General features: G+C 37.5%; 1 protein-coding gene across 6 annotated transcripts in view; it reads left to right on the forward strand.

The window, feature by feature from the left end:
- The window catches only part of SEC23A (SEC23 homolog A, COPII coat complex component), a 70,419-nt gene that overhangs the window by 24,629 nt on the left and 19,951 nt on the right, over positions 1 to 25,839 (forward strand). For 2 of the 6 annotated variants that reach the window (XM_005666190.4, XM_084968867.1), the window contains exons 9-15: positions 837 to 952; positions 4,060 to 4,183; positions 10,726 to 10,806; positions 11,833 to 11,922; positions 13,691 to 13,797; positions 19,476 to 19,629; positions 25,280 to 25,357. In XM_005666190.4, the coding sequence (XP_005666247.1) occupies positions 837 to 952; positions 4,060 to 4,183; positions 10,726 to 10,806; positions 11,833 to 11,922; positions 13,691 to 13,797; positions 19,476 to 19,629; positions 25,280 to 25,357 (750 nt within the window). Of the gene's footprint in view, positions 1 to 836; positions 953 to 4,059; positions 7,717 to 8,169; positions 9,046 to 10,725; positions 10,807 to 11,832; positions 11,923 to 13,690; positions 13,798 to 19,475; positions 19,630 to 25,279; positions 25,358 to 25,839 lie in introns of those variants that run through there. The other 4 variants (XR_014810577.1, XR_014810578.1, XR_014810576.1 and 1 more) reach the window with 3 other exon arrangements.

Genomic DNA, 25,839 nt, shown 5'->3' on the forward strand with positions numbered 1-25,839 from the left:
GTTCCCAGGCTAGGGGTCCAGTCGGAGCTGTTTATTATATTTTTAAGGTATAATTAATAGCAGATAATAATTGTAATAATTTTTGTCACTATTAACAGATGCTTTTTTCCTGCCACCTAATTTCCTTTTTGAACTTGAAAGTTTTCTTAGAGCTTCAAAAAAATTTTATATTTGTTTATCTTAATGCTCTTGTTATTGTCTCTGCATTTTTTTTTTTCTTTTTTGACTTTTTGGGCTGCACCTTTGGCATGCGGAAGTTCCCAAGCTAGGGGTCATATTGGAGCTGTAGCTGCTGGCCTACACCACAGCCACAGCAACACAGGATCCAAACTGTGTCTGGGACCTAAACCACAGCTCATGGCAATGCTGGATCCTTAATCCACTGAGTGAGGAGGCTAGGGATCAAACCCGCATCCTCATGGATACTTGTAGGGTTTGTTACTACTGAGCCACAATGGGAATCCCAAGTCTCTTTATTTTTGATGTTACTTGGGTATGGATTTAGCTATGAAAAAGAGTTCTTTTGTTGTTCCTCTACCATGTTTATATATGAAGAGAAAGATGTTTATTATGCCTTTTTCCAAGGCTAGCTTAATTTAGGAATTTATTTAGAAAGAATGTCTTTATAGAAAACAATATGAAAGTGTTAGGCTTATTAGAACCTATTGCATAATTTTATAAGACATAAAAATTAAATTAGAACAAGTCACATTTAAATTGTTATGGATTATTCTTTTAGTATTTCTTGGATCATTTTGATCTATAAATGGCAAAAGATTTATAGGATGATTAAGTGTACGTGTTACTTTGATTTAATTTTGAAAAATTTGTTGTAGCATTTTGAAGCATTGGCTAATCGAGCTGCTACGACTGGTCATGTTATTGATATCTATGCATGTGCATTAGATCAGACAGGTCTCCTGGAGATGAAATGCTGTCCTAACCTTACTGGGTATGTATTTAAATTTTTACGAGGTTTGCAATTTAGACTAATAATGACAGTTTATAAATGTAAACCAATAATGACAGTTTTGGGGGAAAAAAGTCATCATTGTGCCACTCCAGGACAACAGCTGTTAACAGTTTTTTTTTTTTTTTTTTTCTTTTTCTTTTTTTGGCCATGCTCATTGGCTTGCAGAAGTTCCTGGGCCAGGGATCAAACTCAAGCCACAGCAGTGACAATGATGAATCCTTAATCACTAAGGCACCAGGGAATTTCATTTTAGTAGCTTTTTTTGAGATATAATTCACATACCATAAAATTTAGCTATTTAAAGCTTATAATTTAATGTTTTTAGTATATTCTAACCATCATGCCATAATTTAATTTTGGAACATCTCCGTTATCCCAGCAAGAAACTCTGTATTCATTGGTAGTCTCTTCCTATTCCTCCTTCCTCCCTCCCCTTTTAGCCTAGACAACCACTAACCTACGTTCTGTCTCTGTAGGTTTGTGGACTGATCATAGGGGGACCATTTTGTCTTTAACCATGCAGTATGGTGTTAGCTGTGGATTTTTGTAGATGCCTTTATCAGGTTGAATAAGTTCTTCATAACTTGTTAGATTTTACTTTGAGTGAGATGGGATGTCATTGGAGAGTTTGGGGAGAGGAGTGACATGATCTGACTTAATGTTTTAAAAGGATCATTTGACTTCATTTGTCTTCAGTGGTGGCATCACAGGTGGGTGAGAAGTGGTTGGATTTTGGATATATTTAAAGGTAGAGGATTTGCTGATATGTTGCATCTGGTGTTTGAGAAAACCAAAGTAGTCTGCTGGAAGGATTGAGTTGCCCTTTATTGAAATGGGTAAGACTGGGAGGAAGAATATTTGGGGAGAAGATGAGGAGTTCAGTTCTGAACATGTTTGATTTAAGATGCCAGTAGATGTTTAGTCCATGAGGAGAGGTTGAGTAGGCAGTTGAATATTAGAACCTAGAATGCAGAAGATAGGTCTGGATTTATATCTGGAGATATAAATGTGGGAGTTGTCAGAATATTGATTTTTTTTAAAAGCAATAAAATGAGAAGTTCCCTCTGTGGTACAGTGGGTTAAGAATCCGACTGCAGATAATAAGCACATACTACAGTACTACATAATATACAGCTAATTGAATCCAAGGTTGTGGAGCAGTGGTTACAGGGGGCTGACTGTAGTTCTACACAGGTTTTCGACTGCGCCTAAGGGTCAGTGCCCCAAACCCCTCATTGTTCAAAGGTCAACTGTAAAGAGGAAAGAAAATTTAACAACATACAATCTATAATAGCATCAGAGATAACATAAATTAGGACTTTACAGTATCAAAAATAAAATTTACCATTGATTAATTATGCCATATCAGTTTTGTTCTTTTGTCTAATTTTTGATCGTTTTATTGTTTAAAAACTACTTAAAATATTTTAAAAATGTGAGCAAATACATATAGATGTTTGTATGCATGTGAGTTTATAGGTTATTTATTCCATCTTTAATTTAAACAGTAGAAAAGACTGTTTTACATACTTTCCCCTACTATGCATTTTTTACTTACATCCTAGAAATGGGGCTGAAGCAGTACAGTTGTTCCTTGAACAATGCAGGGATTAGGAGAACTGGCCTTTTGTGTAGTGGAAAATCTGAGTATAATTACAGTGGGCCCTTTATTATCTGTGGTTCTTCCATATTTGCAGCTCTACAGCTTCAGACTCAGCCATCTGTGAGTAGTATAGTTCTGTAATATATACTAGTGAAAAAATCCACGCATAAGTGGACAAACCACGCATAAGTGGTTCAAAACTCGTGTTGTACAAGGATCAAATGTTTATTACTCTATTGTGTGGATGTATCGTATTTTATTGAAATAATCTGATAGCTAGTTATCTGGATTGTTTCCAGTCTTTTACTGTTATCAGTAGTACTTCAGTTAATAGACTTATGCCTATATTTTTTTTTTTTTTTATTTTCCCACTGTACAGCAAGGGGGTCAGGTTATCCTTACATGTATACATTACAATTACAGTTTTTCCCCCACCCTTTCTTCTGTTGCAACATGAGTATCTAGACATAGTTCTCAATGCTATTCAGCTATATTTTGTTTTTTTGTTTTTGTTTGCCAGATTGTCTTTGGGATAAATTCCTAATAGTGGGGTGACAGGATTAAAGAGAAAACACATATGTAATTTTGTTAGATATGGTCAAGTTCTCTGGCATTGGGGTTGCACCATTCCCATTCCCACCAGCAATTATGAGAGTGCTTGTTTTTCCACAGCCTCATCAGTGGAATAGTTGTCTGATTTGCTGATATATTAGTATAGAAATGTTATCTCAGAGTAGTTTTTATTTGACAGTTAATGTTTTTTAAATCTTAAAAAAATTTTATAAGGGTACATGCTTAAGTGCATAAAGTGAAAATGCTCCCCAAATGTCCCTCTGTTTTCATTCACTTTTACACACAGGGACAGTATATGCATATATACACATACACATGGAGATACTTGTTTATAAAAATGAGAATGCATGACATGAATTGTCATCTGTCTTCACCAGTAGGGAGAACTGGGTGACTAGGGTAGGAGAGACACATTTGTTTTTGTGTACCCTTTTGTACTTTTTGAATTTTGTAATATGTGGATGTATTATCTACTTAAAAAAAGATTTTAAAAAAGTTACTGAGAACAAATACAAGTGTTAGGGGCACTCAGGTACCCTCAGGATTGAGATTATTTGTGAGGTGGGGGTGTTTTCATATATTTGAGTTGTTCTTTTTTTTTAAATTTTCTTGAAGTAAAGTTGATTTACAATGTTGTGTTAATTTCTGCTGTATGGGCAAAGTGACTCAGCTAGACATATATATATTCTTTTTCATATTCTTGTCCACATTGTTTATCACAGGATATAGACTATAGTTCCCTGTGTTATACAGTAGGACCTTGTGTGAGTTTTTAAACTGAATGTTAATATTGCATATTTTGGGAAATATCTTTAAAATTGTTGGTCTGTTGAGAAATAATTTACTTTTCTGGTTTTAACACCTGGACCTAATGCTTGTGTCGCATTATTTTTTTGTTCTTTCCATGCAGAGGATACATGGTAATGGGCGACTCTTTCAACACTTCCTTATTCAAACAAACTTTTCAAAGAGTTTTTACCAAAGATATGCATGGACAGTTTAAAATGGGCTTTGGTGGTACATTGGAAATAAAGGTAAGAACCAAAACATGACATGTGTCATATGTTAACAAGAGAGAGATTTGTAGGCTTGACCCTGATTTTAAAATATCATCAATCAAATTCAATATATTCTTTAAAAATAGTGGTTATTTTATATTGAAACCAAAGTTAGAGATTTTGTTCACCAGAAAAAGGTGTCATCATTAAATGTACAATGAAATTTTACTGGAACATTTCTAAATAAATGTTAAGTAATAAATTGTATAGGTAAAATTTCATTTAACTCTGTTTTTTTTTTTTTTTTTTTTGTATAGGGTTTTTTTTTTTGTCTTTTTAAGGCGGCACCTGTGGCATATGGAGGTTTCCAGGCTAGGAGTTGAAATGGAGCTGTAGCTGCCGGCCTGTGCCACAACCACAGCAGTGCCACATCCGAACCTAGTCTGTGACCTACATCACAGCTCATAGCAATGCTGAATCCTTAACCCACTGAGTGAGGCTGGGGATCAAACCTGCATCCTCATAGACACTAGTCAGATTCCTTTCTGCTGAGCCATGATGGGAACTCCTGGGTTAAACTTTTTAAGTATAGACATACCTCATTTTGTTGTGCTTCACAGATACTGTGTATTTTATAAATTGAAGATTTGTAGCAATCCTGTGTGGAGCATGTCTTTTGGTGCTGTTTTTTTTCACCAGCATTTGCTCAGTTCATGTCTCTGTGCCACATTTGATAGTTCTCATAATATTTCAGGCTTTTTCATTCTTATTATATTTTTATATTTGTTAAGGTGATCTGTGATCTGTGGTCTTTTTTTTTTTTTTTACTTTAAATTTGCTTTTTAGGGCTCCAGGTGTGGCATATGGAAGTTCCCAGGCTTGGGGTCAAATCAGAGCTACAGCTGTTGGCCACAGCCATGCCAGATCTGAGCTCTGTCTGCGACCTATGCCAAAGCTCACGGCAATGCTGGATCCTTAACCCACTGAGTGAGGCCAGGGATCAAACCTGCATCCTTAGGGATACCAGTTGAGTTCGTTACTGCTGAGCCATGACAGGAACTCCTGGTCAGTGATCTTTGATGTTAACTATTATAATTGTTTTGGGTCACCATGAACCGCCCCCATTTAAGATGGTGAACTTAATGTGTGTGTTCTGACAGCCCAACCCACTGGCCGTTCCCCTTTCTTTCTTCTTTTCAGGCATTTCTATTCCCTGACATAGCAATATTGAAATTATGCCAGTTAATAACCCTAAGAGTTGCACTTCTATCACTTTATTTATTTTATGGTTGTACCCATGGCATATGGAAGTTCTGGACCAGGGACTGGATCTGAGCTGTAGCTGTGACCTATGCCACAGCTGAGGCAATGCCAGATCCTTTAACCCACTGCCAGGCTGGGCATCGAACATGTGCCTCCACAGTGACCTGGGCTGTTGCATTTGGATTCTTAACCCACTGTGCCACACTGGGAACTTCTGCAGGTCTGTCTCTTTAAGTCAAAAGCTTAGTGAGGAAGGCATGTTGAAAGCCAAGACAGGCCAAAAGCCAGGTCTCTTAGAGCCACTTAGCCAAGTTGTGAATGCAGATGAAAAATTCTTGGAAAGTTCAAAGTGCTGCTCCAGTAAACACATGAATGATAAGAAAGCCAAACAGCCTCATTGCTGATATGGAGAAGGTTTTAGTGGTCTGGATAGAGGATCAAACCTGCCACAACCTTCTCTTAAGCCAAAGCCTAATCCAGAGCAAAGCCCTAACTCTCCTCAGTTCCAGGAAGGCTAAGAGAATTGAGGAAGTTACAGAAAAAAATGTTTAAAACCAGCAGAGTTGGTTTAGGAGGTCTAAGGAAAGAAGCCATCTCCATAACATAAAAATACAAGGGGAAGCATCAGGTGCTGATGTAGAAACTGCAGCAGATTATCCAGAAGACCTAGGTAAGATAATGAAAGTGGTTACATTAAACAACAGATTTTCAGTGTATATGAAACAACTTCCTGGAAGAAGATGCCATTGAGAACTTTTATAGTTGGAGAGAGGTCAGTGGCTCACTTAAGAGCTTCAAAGGACAGGTGCTAATGTAGTTGGTGACTTTAAGTTGAAGCTAGTACTCATTTACCGTTTCTGGAAGCCCCTGGGCCCTTAAGAACTAGCTAAATCAACTCTGCCTGTGCTCTATAAATGCAACAATTCAGCCTGAATGACAGCACATCTGTTTTACCCCATGGTTTACTGAATATTTAAAACCCATTGTTGAGACACGCCAGATCTGAGCTGCGTCTGCGACCTATACCGTAGCTCACGGCGATGCTGGATCCTTAACCCACTGAGTGAGGCCAGGTATCGAACCTGCATCCTTAGGGTTACTAGTTGGGTTTGCTCAGAAAAAAGATTCTTTTCAAAAATATTATGCTCATTGACAGTGCGTCTGGTCACCCAAGAGCTTTGATGGAGATGGACAAAATTGCTTTCATGCTTGCTAACATACCATCCATTCTGCTGCTGTAGCCCATAGATCAAGGATCAGGGAGTAATTTCAACTTTCAAGTCTTTTTTTTTTTTTCTTTTTAGCGCTGTACCCAGGGCATATAGAGGTTCCAGCCTAGGGGTTAAATCGGAGCTGTAGCCACTGGCCTATGCCAGAGCCATGGCAATTCAGGATCCCAGCCGCATCTGTGATCTATCTACACCACAGCTCACGGCAATGCCAGCTCCTTAACCCACTGAGCACGGCCAGGGACTGAACCTGCATCCTCATGGATACCAGTTGGGTTCGTTAACTGCTGAGCCATGGCAGGAACTCCCTCAACTTTCAAGTCTTATTCTTTTTTTTTTTTTGTCTTTTTAGGACTGTATCCACAGCATATGAAAGTTCCCAGGCTAGAGGTTGTGTTGGAGCTGCAGCTGCTGCCTACACCACAGCCACAGAAATGCTAGATCCAAGCTGCATCTGCAACCTATACCATAGCTAATGGCAATGCTGGATCCTTAATCCACTGAGCGAGACCAGGGATCAAACCTGCATCCTCATGGATACTAGTTGGGTTTGTTACCACTGAGTCATGATGGGAAATCCTCAAGTCTTACTCTTTAAGAAGTATGTCTTGTCAGGCTCTAGCTGCCATATGTAGTGACTCCTTTGATGAATCTGGGAAAAGTAAATGAAAAACCTTCTGGAAAGAATTCATTATTCTAGATGCCATTACGTGACTACTCAGCCATAAAAAAGAACAAATAATGTGATTTGCAGCAACATGGACAGAACTAGAGACTATCACACTAAGTGAAGTAAGTCAGAAAGAGAAAGACAAGTACCATACAATATCACTTACATCTGAAATCTTGTACATGGCACAAATGAACCTTTCCACAGTAAAGAAACTTATGGACTTGGAGAACAGACTTGTGGTTGCCAAGGGGAAGGGGGAGGGAGTGGGTTGGACTTGGAGTCTGGGGTTAATAGATGCAAACTATTGCATTTGGAATGGATAAGCAATGAGATTCTGCTGTATAGCATTAGGAAGTGTATCTAGTCACTTGTGATGGAACTTGATGGAGGATATGTGAGAAAAAGAATGTAAATGTGTGTGTGACTGTGTCACTTTGCTGTACAGTAGAAAATTGACAGAATACTCTAAACCAACTATAATGGAAAAAATAAAAATCATTGAAAAAAAAAGAACATGCATGATTCATGAGAAGGGGTCATAACATCAGCCTTAATAGGAGTTTGGAAGATGGTAATTCCAATCCTCATAGATGACTATGTGGGGTTCAAGACTTGAGTAGAGGAAGTAACTGCAGATACGGAAACAGCGAGAGAACCAGGATTAGAAGTGGAGCCTGGGAGTTCCCGTCGTGGCACAGTGGTTAACGAATCCGACTAGGAACCATGAGGTTGCGGGTTCGGTCCCTGCCCTTGCTCAGTGGGTTAACGATCCGGCGTTGCCGTGAGCTGTGGTGTAGGTTGCAGACCCGGCTCGGATCCCGCGTTGCTGTGGCTCTGGCGTAGGCCGGTGGCTACAGCTCCGATTCAACCTCTAGCCTGGGAACCTCCGTATGCTGCGGGAGCGGCCCAAGAAATAGCAACAACAACAACAAAAGACAAAAAAAAAAAAAAAAGAAGTGGAGCCTGAATATGTGACTAAGTTGCTGCAATCTTATGATAAAACTTGAATGGGGAGGAGTTACTTCTTATGTAGGAGCAAAGAAAGTGGTTTCTTTCTTTCTTTTTCCTCTTTTCGGCCATACTCAATGGCATACAGAAGTTCCTGGGCCAGGAATCAACACAAACCACAGAAGTAGCCAGAGTCACAGCAATGACAACATTGGATCCTTAATCCACTGAGCCACTAGGGAGCTCCAAGAAAGTGGTTTCTTGAGATGTAATCCACTGGTGAAGATGTGTGAAGATTGTTGAAATGACAACCAAGGATTTAAAATGTTACATGAATTTAGTTGGTAAAACAGTGGCAGGGTTTGAGAGGTCTGACTCCAATTTTGAAAGAAGTTCTACTGTGGGTAAAATGCTATCAAATAGCATTGCATGCTACAGAGAAATAATTTGTGAATGGAATAGTCACTTCATGCAGCAGACTTCACTGTTGTCTCATTTTAAGAAACTGCTCCAGCCACCCCAACCTCAGCAACCATCATCATCCTGATCAGTTGGCAGCCATGAACATCAAGGCAAGACCCTTTACCAGCAAAAAGATTATGACTACTGAAGTCTCAAATGATGATTAGCATTTTTCAGCAATGAAGTATTTTAAAATTATGGACATTTTTTAGGCATAATGGAATTACACACTTAATAGTCTACAGTGTAATGTAAACATAACTTTATGTAACAATGTTATATAACATTACTATGGGAAATAAAAAAATGCATATGATTTTCTTTATTGCAATACTCACTTTATTGTGGTGGCCTGGAACTGAACCCATGGTTATCCCCAAAGGATGCTTGTGTGTTTTATATATATATATTTTTTTTCTTTGCTGTGCCTGTAGCATGTAGCAATTCCTGGGCCAGGGCAGTAACCTGAGCCACAGCAGTGACATCTCCTAGGCCATCAGGGAACTCCTGCTTTATATTTTTTATTGTTAAATTTACTTATGTTAGAACCTTCTTTAATTGCAGGAATTGTTATCTAACTTAAGAGAAACTTGTTCTATTCCATTTGGATAATCAGTAATTGTTTTTGGTAGGTTGTTGATATTATTCAGTTCTATCATTCATTTCAAATTTGGGTTTAAAAAACTCAAAGCCTGGAGTTCCCATTGTGCCTCAGAGGGTTAAGAATCCAACTAGTATCCATGAGGATGCAGGTTTATCCCTGGCCTCGCTCAGTGAGTTAAAAGATCTGGTGTTGCCTTGAACTGCGGTGTAGGTCACTGATGAGGCTAAGATTTGATGTTGCTGATGCTGTGGTATAGGCCAACAGCTGCAGCTCCAATTTGACCCCTAGCCTGTGAACTTTCATATGTCGAGGGTGCCACCCCAAAAAGACAAAAAAAAAAGAAAGAAACTCAAAGGTTTAGTGTTAGTTTAAGTCTACTATAAGCACATTGATTTTAAATATTTATTAAATATTTCTTGTTAATCTTCTTATTTTATTGAATGCTAAATATTCTGTAATAAGCTAGGAAATTCTGGAGATCTCAGGGGATATATAAAACATAGGTCTTCTTATAAAGAACTTAGTCTTGATAGAAAGATAAGATTAACACATACGATAGAATGAAACAATAGTAGATTATTAAAGTGCTATAAAGATTTAGAGAAGAGAAATGAATGTGGGCAATTTATCCTAGAAGATAGATGGTTTTACAGTGACTTAGAATAGTGTTTGTAAGGTGGCAGAATATAAGTTGGTTGAGGAGAATGATTTTAGTCAGGAGCACAGTTTGCAATGAGGCATAGAGGTGAGAATCAGCATGGTATTTGGGAAAACCAGTTAGATTGGAAGGTAAGTGAAGTAGTTTTATTATGTGATTTGGTTACAATTTGGAGATGCATGTGTAGGCAGAAGAAGATGTAGTTTAATGAAGGACATTGTTTTGGGTAAATTTGTCTTGATGGTGGTATTCAGGATTTGTTAGGAAAAAGAACCTCATGTAAGAGAACTTGATTTGGGCTTTCTCATTTTTATATAGAAGGTAACATTATCTGAAATTTTGGACTTAGCAGTGGCTGAAAAGAAAGAAATCTTGGTGGCAGATTTTCAATGAGAGGAAAAACAGAAGATGATATACCAAAGTGTGCTAGGGTCGTCCCTTGGGGATGTGTTGGGGATTGGTTCCAAGACTACTCCCCTGTGCTTCCAAAATGGCATAGTATTTGCTTATAACCTACATACATCCTCTCAAATACTTTGGATCATCTCTAGATTACTTATAATGTCTAATAAGATGTAAACGCTGTGTAAATAGTTACCTTTGCACAGTAAGTTCAAGTTTTGCTTTTTGAAACTTTTATGAAAAAAGTTTTAAAAAAATATTTTCAATCCAAAGTTGGTTGAATCAGGATGTGTAGAACCCACCGATATGGAGGACTGACTGTATATTCTTATTTTGCAGACCTCAAGGGAAATAAAAATTTCAGGAGCTATTGGACCCTGTGTATCTCTCAATTCTAAAGGACCCTGTGTGTCTGAAAATGTAAGTCACAACTTCATTCCAAAAAGAAAATACAATTAATTCTCAGGGCAGATCCAGCAGAGACTTGGGGCGGCAGTCTGTGGCATTCCTTTGAAAATTATTGTGTGGACTGTTTTTCACTAGAATGTGGTTCAGCTTCCATTGGTATGCTTCTGTTTGTGAATGTTCTTTCTGTATCCACTCCTAAATTAAAACTTTTATATTGTCACCTGTCTTTTATATTTTATGCCTAAGTTATTCTTTGCCCCAATGTGCCTAAAAAATTTCTAAACTATGATTTAGAAATTTGGAGACTATCAAAGGTCAAAAATAATTCTGAAATTTTTTTCCTTAGTTGAACTTCAATCACAGTAACCAAATTAGCCATATTTAAATTTCAATTCCTTTCTTTTCTATTATCGCATCTAGTGGATTATAACACAGTTTGAAATAGTAGAATCATGTAGCTGTGGAGAGGATGATGGGACAAATAACAGAATGTATAATCATCTTTATAATGACAGTTTAAAAATTTTAAGCAGTTTTCTTGGTAAAAATTTATATCTAAGAAGTTTTCTTGGGAATCAGACTGCTTAAGTTACACAGTTCTGATCCAGAGAACCTGTATTCATTCACATATGCATATGTTATGTGTTAAATCAGTATCTCTTTACACAGATTAAATAGTTGGATAGAAGGATAAGTTTAGCTGTAATCATTAAGTGATGTATACTTTTAAAGTCTACAGTACGAAGAATTTTTATCAGTACTTTTATAATTTACTTAGTAAGAATTTGAATAATTTTATAATTATATTTGTGTAAAAATTGCTTAATTTTGTTTCTTGATGTATTTATACATTCTTAAAGAATTTTATGCTACTAACATTTATTGAATAGAAACCTGAAATTATGTTTTTTATTACTGGTATTTTTTAAACTTTTTCGTATATATAAAGTACATTGTAATAAATTATATTTATAACTATATGTATAGTAATAAATTATAGTCTCTGTATATCAAGCATACTATGTTTTATTTTTATAGGAGATAGGAACAGGAGGCACTTGTCAATGGAAGATTTGTGGACTCAGTCCCACTACAACTTTAGCCATTTATTTTGAAGTTGTCAATCAGGTATGACTTTTCATATTTATTTATTTATTTATTTATTTATTTATTTTTTTGTCTTTTTGCCTTTTCTAGGGCTGCTTCCTGCAGCATGTGGAGGTTCCCAGGCTAGGGATCTAATCGGAGCTGTAGCCACTGGTCTACACCAGAGCCACAGCAACGCAGGATCCAAGCCGCCTCTGCAACCTACACCACTGCTCATGGCAACGCCTGGTCCTTAACCCACTGAGCAAGGGCAGGGATTGAAACCACAACTTCATGGTTCCTAGTCGGATTCTTTAACCGCTGTGCCACGACGGGAACTCCGACATTCTATATTTAAATGTTGAAATGTATATTTGAAAAAAATACTTAATTTAGGCCGTGAATATTTCTAGAGTTGTGACCCAAAGCTTATTCTGTTTTGGAGTTTTTGTTTATCCTTTTCTTTTTCTCAAGGGCAAACTCCTTGGTGAGAGGACATATTATAATAGAGATATCAGGGAAACCTGCAAGTACCCAATCTTGGGCAACTCAGCTTTTAGTCTCAGTTTTCTTTTTTCTTTTTTTAATACTAAATTGAAGCATAGATAGAATTTAAAATTTTTGTCTAGTTATGCATATTTATTTATTTTTGTTTATTTTTGTCTTTTTAGGATCATACGCACGACATGTGGAAGTTCCCTGGCTAGGGGTTGAATTGGAGTAGTAGCTGCTAGCCCTCACAGCAGCCACAGCCACAGCAGTGCTGGATCTGAGCCACATCTGCGACCTACACTACTGCTCAGGGAAACTCAGGATCCTTAACCCACTGAGCAAGATCAGGGATTGAATCCACGTCCTCATGGATACTGGTTGGGTTTCGTTATTGCTGAGCCACGACTGGAACTCCCGAGTTATGCATTTTTATAATTAGGTGTTAGCTTCTCCTAGTTGTTGCAAGGTGTATAATGATATTCGAATCCTCCTACAAGAAAACTTAATGTTTCAAAATCCATAGAAAAGATTAGAAGGTAAAGGTGCCAACAATATTTGCAAAGATTTCTTCTGCTGGAGAAAGTTACCATATTATAGAATGATATAATGTATAAATTATTGAATCATATACCACTTGTTATTAGGCATAAAGTGAACCACACAGCATTAGTAGGCAGCCTTAATAAGAACTGCGCAGGAAACTTTTTTGGTAACAGTTAAAATTTGTGAAAAAGATAGTGGCTCCTACTGACAAACAACAACAGCAGCAACAAAACAAAGCAAGAATGTCTGCTGTCAAAAGGCATGAGGAAAGTTTCCCTTTTGACCACCTGATGTTTCTTTCTGAATACGGTTATCATATATTACTATCCATCTCATTAATGGTTTTCTGTTGGTCATCTGTTTGTCATGTGGTTATCTTCCTAAAAACTTTGTTTTCCTCTTATGCACCAAGGGGAGGAGAACTTAGTTCAATTTCTCTTTATCCAGGTACTGTTAGGCAAAACTACCCTCACTTAGGCCTTTTCTTACCTGTTAATTTCTTTACACTTTTACCCTCATTGTGTTTTTTTGTGTTTTTCTGAATTATGTTATTTAAAATTGGTTTCCTAGCTGGACTTATTCCTCTTATCCTTCATAATTTTTCTTCTCTCTCAAATCCATTTCTCTTTCATCTGGCAAATCACCACTGTATGCACTAGAAGTAAGCATCCTGATAGATTATAGAATGAATTTTGTTAGTGCTGGATATGCAGTCCATGACTATATGATAATGTTATAGATTTTGCTCAGTTTCTACTCTTCTGTTTTTATATAGCACAATGCTCCAATTCCTCAAGGAGGGCGTGGTGCAATCCAGTTTGTGACTCAGTATCAGCATTCAAGTGGGCAGAGACGCATCCGAGTGACCACCATTGCTAGGAAGTAAGTTGTATTTGTTAGAGATTTAACTTACCTATCAAAACTATTCTGGGTTATGCTTTTTGAAGCTGGCTTCCTATTTTGGGTGACATTCATGTCTAAAAAATTAACATCTATGACTGACAGGGTTTTATTTCTTTCTAACCCAGTTTATTTGCTAAAATATTGATTGTTAAGAACTGTAAAGCAATTTATAAAAACTACTCCTAAGACACACTCTTCAAAATATTATTTTATTTACCGTATTCTCCTGAGATGAGGAAAGAAATTTAAAAACATTATCCAAAAAAAAAAAAAAAAAAAAAGGAGTTCCCGTCGTGGCTTAGTGGTTAACGAATCTGACTAGGAACCATGAGGTTGAGGGTGCAATCCCTGGCCTTGCTCAGTGGGTTAAGGATCCGGCATTGCCATGAGCTGTGGTGTAGGTTGCAGACGCGGCTCAGATCCTGCGTTGCTGTGGCTCTGGTATAGACCAGTGGCTACAGCTCCAATTTGACCCCTAGCCTGGGAACCTCCATATGCTGTGGGAGCGGCCCTAGAAAAGGCCAAAAGACCAAAAAAAAAAAAAAAAAAAATTATCCTATAATCGGCAGTAGTAATATACATATAGTCCATTATATATGCATATATAATAATATAGAACAATGATTGATAGCATTACTTTCCAATTGATAAAATTCTTAGCTTCTTTTATTGTTATTTTTCAGGTATTATTAGTTGTTTAATTGATTTACCAAACCTATTTTTAGCATCTGCTTTGTGGACTAGGTACTTTGGGGGGAATATATGGAATGCAAACGGCTTAAGCATACTTGGTAAGATGATGATGATGTGGGATAGACCAGGCCTCAAAGTATCTGTGGTGAAAGTCCAGCTGACTTTTTTCCCTTGAGTCCTTTGGAGACTAATATTTGTATTAATACAATCAAAATAAATTACTTCAAAAATTAGATTTTAAAAAGTCATTTGAACTACAAGTCCCCCCCCCCCCTTTTTTTTTTGCCACACCCATGGGATATGGAAGTTCCTGGTCGATAGATTGAATCTGAGCTGCAGCTGCAACCTGTGCCACAGCTGTGGCAACACTGAATCCTTAACTCACTGTGCCATAGTGGGAACTCCTACAAGTCCTTATTTTTATTTTTATTAGAGTCATCAGAGATAAAATTATTTTGCTGAATTGCTCAAAAGTGTCTAAACATTTATTCTGAGTTTCTGTTCTTCATGGTGAAATGTCACTGGGTTCACAGACCACACTTTGACTAGCACAAAAGGTAAATCTCTTAACAGTTAATATTTATAAGCTATTATTTTGTGTAATATGGTCCTGTCCTACATTTGTTGATGTGGTTATAGTTTCCAAAAGGAAATAATTGAATAATTAAGCACAACAGATGCCTTTTCTTGTTCCTGTCTATGTGTTAGATTCTCTGAATAAGGCATGTATTTGGCTGTGTATTCTTTGCATGGCATTTATGGAGAGGGCAAGTTGAGTTGAATTTAGCACCCCTGTTTTATTAAGAATAAATTATTTTTGGACTTCTGATGTGGTGTAATGGGATCAGTGGTGTCTCCAGAGCACTGGGATGCAGGTTTGATCCCCAGCCCTGTGCAGTGAGTGAAAGATCCAACATTGCTGCAGCTGTGGTGTGGGCCACAACTGCAGCTTGGATTTTATCCCTGGTCCGGGAACTCCATATGCCACGAAGCAGCCAAAAAAGAAGAAAACAAAGAGAATAAATTATTTTTCTTACTGTGGCACAGTAGGTTAAGGATCTGGTGTTACTGTAGCTGTGGTGTGGCTTGTAGCTGTGGCTCAGATTCTGATCCCTGGCCCAGGAACTTCCATATGCTGCAGGTGCGGCCATAAAAAAAATTATTTCTCAGCTGCTTTGTTACTCTTCTCCCTATGTAAATATTTGTGATGCATAAAACAAAGGGAAGATCATTTTGGAATGAAGTTAGTCTGGAAGGGATTCTTAGATGAGTTGTGTTTTCACGTGAACAGGCTTTTGGTTTACTTGTTTATATCTTGGACTTGTCTGAGTAGGAAAAGTGTTGGTCAGTATAAACTTAGCCTGATTTAAGCATGGCCTAGAAGGTGGACACTGAATGTCTCTGTAGCTCTCACTTTATTGTATTTATTTATTTATTTATTTTTGTCTTTTTAGGGCCGCACCCGTGGCATATGGAGGTTCCCAGGCTAGGGGTCGAATCAGAGCTGTAGCTGCTAGCTTATGCAAGAGCCACAGCAATGCCAGATCCGAGCCGCGTCTGCGACCTACACCACAGCTTACGGCAACGCCAGATCCTTAACCTACTAAGCGAGGCCAGGGACCGAACCCGCAATCTCATGGTTCTCAGTCGGATTCGTTAACCACTGAGCCATGACGGGAACTCCTGGATTGTATTTAAACTGTAGCTTCATTTCTGAAAATCATGAGACTATTTTGGTGACTGATGGACATGGCCTAACATTTGAACTGAGTGTTGTGTTGGATGGTCTATTACTTAGCAGAGGGTAGAACACAGAGAGATTTATTGTCCTTCTGTAACTTTACTTTGACTTAAAATCTGGGACCAGAGTTCCCGTTGTGGCACAGTGGAAATGAATCCGACTAGGAACCATGAGGTTGTGGGTCCGATCCCTGGCCTCGCTCAGTGGGTTAAGGATCTGGCGTTGCCATGAGCTGTGGTGTAGTTCGCAGACACAGCTCGGATCTGGTGGTGTTGTGGCTGTGGCGTAGGCTGGCAGCTACAGCTCTGATTAGACTCCTAGCCTGAAAACCTCCATTTGCCACAGATGTGGCCCTTAAAGGACAAAAGACCAAAAAAAAAAAAAAAAAAATCTGTGACCAATGTCAAGGGAATACGTTATTCATTTGAAAAAAAAAAAAAAAAAAAGTCAACTGAGCTTTCATTTAGATTTGTCCAAATTTCAGATCATGAACCTGGAAGTACTGATTCTCAGCAAACATGTCAATTTATTTATGCCTCCTCAACACACACATACACACACATCCATCCCTACATGTATGTACCACTTAATTTAGACAGTCAAAATCTTTACTTAAGGAAACAACTGGACATATCAAATCGAGGGATATTTTACAAAACCACTAGGTTAGACTTTTCAAAAATGCTTTAGAAGGCAAAGAAAGTGTAGGTAACCAGTCCAATTAAAGGAGACTAAAGAGACACTACAGTTAAAGCCAGTATGTGATCCTGGATAAAATCTTGTCAGGAAAATTTTTGCTCTAGAGGACATTGTTGAGACAATTGGGGAAATTTGAATATGGTCTACATATAAGGTAATAACATCAATGTTTAATTTTATGTATTTGGTAATTAATTGGGATGACATAGACTCAAAAAGTTTGGCAAAAGAAAAAGTTCTTGTGTGTGAAGGAAGAGAGAACTAACAAGTAGAATGTTACAGTGCTAACAATTGATAAATCTAGGTGATGAGTATATAGGAAGTTACTCGTAGCTTTTATGTGTGAAATATTCTTAACATGAAATGTTTTAAAAAGATTAGATTAATCTTTGAAGAGAAAGGGAAATTTTGTTGTGAGGAATTTTTCATGGATTTATATATTTTCAGTTTGTTCGCACAGAATTTATGCTGCTATTTGTAGAGAGATACTGTGTGTGTTATTGTGCCGTTGATATCTTTGTGTCTCACACAAGCACTCACCCTTTTAAATTAGCTTATCCTGAACATTTTCAATAGTCAAGACTTATTTTTTCCTTTATTTGTTAGAAATAGGACTTATGGGCCTAGGCAAGTACATTTAAGTGAATAAGCAGTGTGAAAATAAAGGACTCAAGTTCCTGAGATAAGTCAAGTTACCCTATTTTTCATGGAAGGAATAAGTTTGATCTGGAAAGTTTGGTTTGAAACTAGTTGTAAGAATTACAGTAAATGGGTATTGGAAATACAAAATACAGATTTTACAAACCCTTTAAACTTTAAGAGCAAAATTAAAAAATTTATGGCTAAGTAAATTTTAAGTAGTAAATTTGTTTATGTGCTTACTTGCTAATGTGTTTTCGCTACTGAACCATTATATTTTCAGAAGAAAAATACCATCTTTGTTTCAGTTTGAAACAAGTGAATGTCATGGTCTTCCAAGTTGGAAAAATACCAATTTAGACAATTTCGTTTCTAGTTCTATGATTTTTTTAAATTAAAAAAATTATCAAACTATTGGTATAATCATTCTGTTTAAACTGCACTAAAATAAATTTTAAAATTGTCAGTTCTTTCTCCTTTATTCATTCTCATTCTTTTCTGCCTCTTGGTATTTCATTATACTGAGATAATACATGGGAAAATATTAAAAATTATTTTCTATTTGAAAAAATTAAAAATAGAGGAAGAAAGAAGAATTTTGAACATTGCTGCTTGAATTTTCTTGGGGTCCTTTCTTACATCTTTGAGTCTTGTAAAAGTGGTTCAACTTTTCAAGAAGTCTGTAAGTGTTGTCAGAATTGCCAAAGTATTACAAAACTCTGTGTCTGAAAAGTTAAACAAACAAAAGCTATTATTACTGTTTCCACCCAGGATCAGTTTGACTGGATTAGATTTATAGAACATGTGAATTTAATAAATTACTGCATTTAATACAAAATATCAAATGATCCCTAAGCTGAAGACTTATTAATTTTTGATTGGTTGTAGTGTGTTAACATGGAGACAAAAGAATACATAATAATTTTAATTATAGTTAATTTAATTAATTTTAATTATAATTTCCTGTCACTAGTAATTGAACTAAAGACAAATGAGAAATAATTCTGATATTTTGTTCATTTTTCCAGTTTAGTAAATGACAATTGCCTAGTCTAGGAGAAAACTTTATTTTTGTATTTCCATATTTCTGCTTTTATAAAGTTGAAGAAATGAATTTTTTTTTTTTTTTGGCCATACCCATGGCACATAGAAGTTATGGGTAAGGGATCGAATCCAGGCTGTAGCTGTGACCTGTGCTGCAGCTGTGGCAATGCTGGATCCTTAACCCGCTGAACCACAGTGGTTATTCTGAAATGAATTGTTAAAGTCTAATATACCAACATGTGTATCTATGTGCATATACATACGCACATACCTATATATACTATTATTTTCACATGTAAAAATCTTTTTTCTTTTTGTCCTTTTAGGGCCCCACCTATGGCATATGGAGGTTTCCAGGCTAGGGGTTGAATTGGATCCATAGCTGCTGGCTTGCACTCAGCCACAGCGACTCAGGAGACTCAGGATCGGAGCTGAGTCTGCAACCTGCACCACAGCTCACGGCAGCGCTGTATCCTTAACCCACTGAACAAGGCCAGGGATCAAACCTGCGTCCTCATGGATACTAGTCAGGTTTGTTAACCACTGAGCCATGATGGGAACTCCATGTAAAAATCTTAATGCTTTAAGGAATTTGCTTGGAAATCTACCTTTACAATTACTTTAGAGGATTTTTATTAGGTTTGGATATATTTTTCTGAAAAACAGTACTATACTGAAACTACTATTAGAGATTTTTTTTTAAAAGCTAATTTTTTTAAAAGCTAGTTTGTTGAAGTAATTTTCTGTGTCTTTTAAATTTAAATCTGTGTGATAGCCAACTGTGATATCATGAATATAATAGTTTAACAGCATCTCTCTGTTTTCTTCTTGTCTTTTTTAGCTGGGCAGATGCTCAAACTCAAATCCAAAACATTGCTGCATCTTTTGACCAGGAGGCAGCTGCCATTCTTATGGCTCGGCTGGCAATATATAGAGCAGAAACGGAAGAAGGTCCAGATGTGCTTAGATGGCTAGACAGACAGCTCATTCGACTGGTAAGAAGTAATCATCACACTTTTCTAAATCCATATGTATTTATTTGTAGTAAATGTATTCTGATAATATCTTTCAGGGTACTTTACAGTGTATCCAAAAAACTGTATCAGGTTGCTGAGAAAGGCATAGTAATGAATAGTTGAGTTCAGTTATCTCTTCTAGTAAATGAAAATGCCTTTTTTCCTCTTCAGCATCATGTAACATGGCATGAATGCATTCACTTGTTATATTGACTTAAAATGGAACTTTTTCAATTTATCAGACTTCATCTTGTCCTAGCGTTTTATTTACTGCAGTTTTACATGTTGGCATTATTAAGTTTTTATCAACTGTAGGGCTTTTCCTTTCCTAGATAATAATTTTTACTCTGAAGTTTCTTGCTTCCTGAGCTTTTTCACTGATTGTGACTTTAACAAACACTTTATTGTTTTGAGAGTCTAAAAGCTGTTTGAAATATTCAGCACCTTTGTCAAATGGCTGTGATTTATATAAAATACATTTTCAATTTTGCTGGAACTATTACTACATTTATAGGTTATGACTATGACACAAAATTGAATAGTACAACTTGGGTTATCAGCCCATGTAAAAACCCACTGATAAGTAGCTTTCAATGTGAAGATGGACTTTTTTTGTGTCCTGTTGCATGGATGTGGTGAAATGACTCAGAAAATTATAATTCTTCAGAATTCTCCTTAGGCTTATGTCTAGAATTTCTCTTCTGTCTCACGTCTCAGCTTTAGAAACTGCTATATTGTTTGACATACTTGTAAAACACAAGAATATGAAAATAAACTGGTCTTGTAAATAAATGAGACAGTTGCAAAAAGTACAAAATTACAAAAATGTCGCAGTAAAATTCAATTTTAAGCTACACATTCTGCAGCTTGCACCATTCACAATCAGCAGGTTGTGGGTAGAGGACAGGAGAGTCATGGTGCCGTGAAAATTTTACTCTGCTCCATCACACCAGTATAGCTTGTCTGTTCCCGTAAGTCACTTGGTACCTGTGTGTAAGAAGATATTGGTGGAGGTAATTTGGAAGGGAAAGGCTGACATTATCAGACTATTGCTTGCTTTCTGTGGAAATCAGCTTTCACCAGTTGTCCATGACCCCCCTTGTTCTGTGTCAAAAACTGAGAACAGGCAGTTCCTGTCATGGCTCAGCAGAAGCAAATCCAACTAGTATCCATGAGGATGAGGGTTCCATCCCTGGCCTCGCTCAGTGGGTTAAGGATCCGGCGTTGCTGTGAGCTGTGATGTAGGCTGGCAGCTCTAGCTTGGATTCAACCCCTAGCCTGGGAACTTCCATATGCTGCACCTGCAGCTCTAAAAAGTGGGGGGTGGGGGTGGGGGAGTGGGGGTGGGGGAGTGGGGGGTGGGGTGGGGTGTGGGAAACTGAGAACAGAGTTATTCACCTGAATATAGCTCTACTGCCACATGAGATGAAACGGGTCTACAATGAAATTGCTAACAGGATAACTTGGAAACTGTTGTTATTGCTAACAATTGTGCATTGCTGTGGCTGGCATGATAAGGTGTGCAGAGTTCAAAAAAACATTTTAATTAAAACATTTTTAATACTCAATGAATTTATTACATTTATAGTTGTACAATGATCATCACAATCCAATTTTATAGGATTTCCACCCCACAACCCCAGTGCATCGCCCCCACCCCCCAAACTGTCTCCTTTGGAAACCATAAGTTTTTCAAAGTCTGTGAGTCAGTATCTGTTCTGCAAAGAAGTTCATTCAGTCTTTTTTTCAGATTCCACATGTCAGTGAAAGCATTTGATGTTGGTATCTCATTGTCTGACTGACTTCACTTAGCATGATAATTTCTAGGTCCATCCATGTTGCTAAAAATGCCAATATTTCTTTCCTTTTAATGGCTGAGTAATATTCCATTGTGTATATGTACCACATCTTCTTTATCCACTCCTCTGTTGATGGACATTTAGGTTGCTTCCATGTCTTGGCTATTGAAAATAGTGCCGCAGTGAACATCGGAGTACATGTATGTGTCTTTGCGAGTCGTGGTTTTCCCTGGTTAGATGCCAAGGAGTGCATTTTTATTTTTGTCTTTTTAGGGCTGCACCCGCAGCATATGGAAATTCCCAGGCTATGGGTCAAATTGGATCTGCACCTGCTGGCCTATACCGTAGCTCATGGCAGTGCTGGATCCTTAACCCACTGAGCGAGGCCAGGGATTGAACCATAGCCCTCATGCATACTAGTTGGGTTCATAACCTTTTGAGCCACAACAGGATCTCCTCAAAAACCATTTTTAAAAAATCATAGTTTCTTAAAGAAACTCTAGTGACTGATATATGGTAAAAGTGGCAAGAATGTGATTTTTATATTCTTTCCTTTAATTGCTTGAATCAAATTAGTGTACAATTGAAGTGAAGTTTCAGGTGATCAGAAGCAAACCTTAGTTACAGAAGCTATTTTAAGTAGCTAATATAGTGTAGCCTCATTTTTTTCTACTGATTCTGTATTGTGTTGACTTTTCAGCTGTAACAATGATAGCAACACAAACAGATTAATACCTTTTAGGTACTACACTTTTCTAAGTTTTTTCCTAATGAAAAACCTATTAAGTTATATTAACAAACTTCTTTGCCTCACTTTGGCCTGGTGAACATAATTATTTTTTTGGTCTTGGTGACTTTTTTTTTTTTTTTTCCAGTGGCTGTACTCACGGCATATAGAAGTTCCTGGGCCAGGGATTAAATCTCTGCTGCAGCTGTGACCTACACTGCTCTGGTGACAAGGCCAGAGCCTTTCATTTTCTTTTGTTTTTCTTTTTTACAGCTGCACCTGTGGCACATGGATGTTCCTAGGCTAGGGGTTGAATCGGAGCTGCAGCGATAGCCACAGCCATAGCAACATGGGATCCAAGCTGCATCTAAGAACTATGCCACAGCTTGCAGCAAAGCCGGATTCTTAACCCACTGAAAGATGCCAGGAATTGAACCTGCATCCTCATGGAGACTACGTCAGGTCCTTAACTTACTGTATCACAATGGGAACTCTAGTCCAGATCCTTTAACCCACAGCACCAGGCTGTGGATCAAACCCATGCTTCTGCAGTGACCCAGGCCACCGCAGTGGGGTTCTTAACCCACTGTGGCACAATGGGAACTCCAACTCAATGTAATTTTAACGAAAATAAACATCTTTTAAGAACTATTTTGTAGATAACGGGCATCATATGACCAGACTTATGCAGGTAACATATATACTTCTTTTTTTAGGTTTAATGATTTTTATTTATTTTTATTTTATTTTCTTTTTTTCTTTTTTCTTTTTAGGGCCACACATGGCATATGGAAGTTCCCAGACTAGGTTTTGAATCGGAGGTAGAGCAGGCCAGCGCCACAGCCACAGCAACATGGGATCTGAGCTGTGTCTGCAACCTACACCCCAGCTCACAGCAATGCTGGATCCTTAACCCACTGAGCAAAGCTAGGTATCGAACCCGTGTCCTCATGGATACTAGTCAGGTTCGCTTACTGCTGAGCCATGACGGGAATCCTATTTTTTCCATTATAGTTGGTTTAGAGTGTTCTTTCAATTTTCTGCTGTATAGTAAAGTGACCCAGTCTCTCTTTCTCTCTCTCTCTCTCTCACACACACACACACACACACACACACACACGCATATATACATTCTTACATTTACTTCTGACATCTTTAATATATTCTTTCATTCTCCTTGGTCAGAATCACTTAAGATGTTGGTATTAACATGATTCGCTGCTTCCATTCTCAGTCTTTTGTTAGGGTCCATCTTATTTCTGGCTTTTCAATGTGCTTGGTAGTCTAGATCTTGAATATTTTATATTCTAGATCACACACACACACACACACAAAATGGAGTTCCTATTGTGGTGCAGCAGAAAGAAATCCGACAAGGAAACTTGAAGTTGTGGGTTTGATCCCTGACTGTGCTCAGTGCATTAAGGATCTGGTGTTGCCTTGAGCTGTGGTGTAGGTTGCAGACACAGCTCGGATCTGGCGTTGCTGTGGCTGTGGTGTAGGCCAGCGGCTATAGCTCCGATTCAACCCCTAGCCTGGGAACCTCCATATGCCGCTGGTGCGGCGCTAAAAAGACAAAAGACAAAAAAAAAAAAAAAAAAAAAAAAAAAAGGTATATATATATTCTAGATCAGCACTGTCCAGGAGAACTTTCTGCAGGGTGGAATTGTTCTATAATTTGCACTGCCCATTATGGAACTACTACCCACACGTGGCTCTTGAGCAATTGAAATATGACTTCATATAACTGAGGAATTGGATTTTAATTTAATTTTAATTAATTTAAATTGCTGCATAGCTAGTGGCTTTCATATAGGACAATGAAGGTTATTATCCTAATCTATAATTTTTTTCAGTGAATTGTTACTAGGGGGCATTGAAGACAAAAACATTCTTATTCTCAAATAACAAGTTCTATTTTCTGAGGATTAGAGCTACAACTAGCTTATCTCTCCTTTGGATAACTGTTGTTCCAAAATGATTTTTTTCCTGGAAGCTAAAAATGTGATCAAACCAATTATGCCTTTTTCTGTGCTCTTCAAGGCACAAATAACTACATAAATAGTTGAACATTCCAGGCTGCAAAAGTCCTGTACTACTTGCAGCAGTGAATGTTTTGTTATTTTTCCTTATTCGCTCTTCATCATATGTAAGTGTTGATAAATGTTGCTAGGAAATGGACCAGTTGGATAAGTAGTATCAAAATTTTTCAGGTCAGAAATTTTACTCAAGTACAAGGAGAGGAAGCTAAAATTTTTGAGTGCTTAGTGTCAGTCTTTGTGTTTTCTCATGAGGATTATCTTATTTAGATGTCTTCTGTCACGTCATCATAGAGGGCTTAATTCTGTGTTGCTAAAGTATCTGTCTCTTTTATTTTCTTTCACTTATTTTTCTTTTTAGGGCCACACCTGTGGCATATGGAAGTTCCCAGGTTAGGGGTCAAATCTGAGTGGCATCTGTGACCTATACCGTAGCTCACAGCAATGCCAGATCCTTAACCCTCTGGCAGAGGCCAGAGATCAAACCTGCATCCTCATGGATACTAGGTCCTGTTCTTAACCTTCTGAGTCAAAACAGGAACTCCTCCTCCCAATTTCTGCCTTTGTGTTTCTTCTTTGCCAGTTTATATGTTGATTTTGATTTTCTTTTCCTCAGCAGTTCTTTGTTTTTGGTATTGTTTCTAGTGTATCTGATTTTATACCATCAATTTGCTTTCATAGCCATCATGGTATTTTGATAATGCATCTTTTTGTCAGCAGACTGTTGTCTTTTTTAGGTAGAGTCTTAGGGAGCACACGTTGAGCTCTTTTGGCCATCATTTAAGAGCTCTTTATTTGCTATCTGAGACAGTTTAAAATAATGCAAGCATTTTAAGATGAGTTGTTCTGCATTGGAGCAATGTATTGTTTGCTTCTGAAATTGAAATTTATTTCTTTGGTTGTAATCATTTTCTTGGCAAGGCTATATATAATATTCTAATTTTATCCTGTATCAACTCTCTCCCTTCTGAAGAGTGATAACTTTTTAAAAATAGGATATGTATAGGTAAAAGTTTTAGCTCTGTGCCAGGGAATATATTACTAACGCATTTTATTTCATTTAGTGTCAGAAATTTGGAGAATATCACAAAGATGATCCAAGTTCCTTCAGATTTTCAGAAACTTTCTCCCTTTATCCACAGGTGAGTAGATAAAAGGTCTGTTTTCTTAGTGTTGACAGTAGTATTGGGTCTCAGTTTTCCTCTTGTCTTTTATACTCATCTTATAGGGTTATTCTTTTGATTAGGTTTTAAGTTTTGAGATAGCTAAGAAATTAGTATTGTGCTTGGTAAAAAGTATAATATTTTTATTTTTATTTTATTTTGTTTTTGTCTTTTTAGGGCCACACCCACAGCACGTGGAAGTTCCCAGGCAGGGGTTGAATTGGAGTTGTAGCTGCCGGCCTATACCACAGCCACAGCAACATGGGATAGGAGCTGCTCCTGTGACCTACACCACAGCTCCTTAAACCCACTGAACAAGGCTGGAGATTGAATCCGCATCCTCATGGATACTTGTTGGGTCTTCAAGCCACTGAGCCACAACGGGAACTCCCACATAGCTACTCTTAATGTTTGAAAATCTTTTGTTGGTTTGTAACCTAGAAACTCCTTGTTTATGGAGG

Source organism: Sus scrofa, chromosome 7 (assembly GCF_054392235.1).
Source record: "Sus scrofa isolate SSC_HxYL_T2T_F1_AM1 chromosome 7, Sscrofa_HxYL_maternal_Yorkshire_Landrace_v2.0, whole genome shotgun sequence".
Classification (NCBI taxonomy): domain Eukaryota; kingdom Metazoa; phylum Chordata; class Mammalia; order Artiodactyla; family Suidae; genus Sus; species Sus scrofa.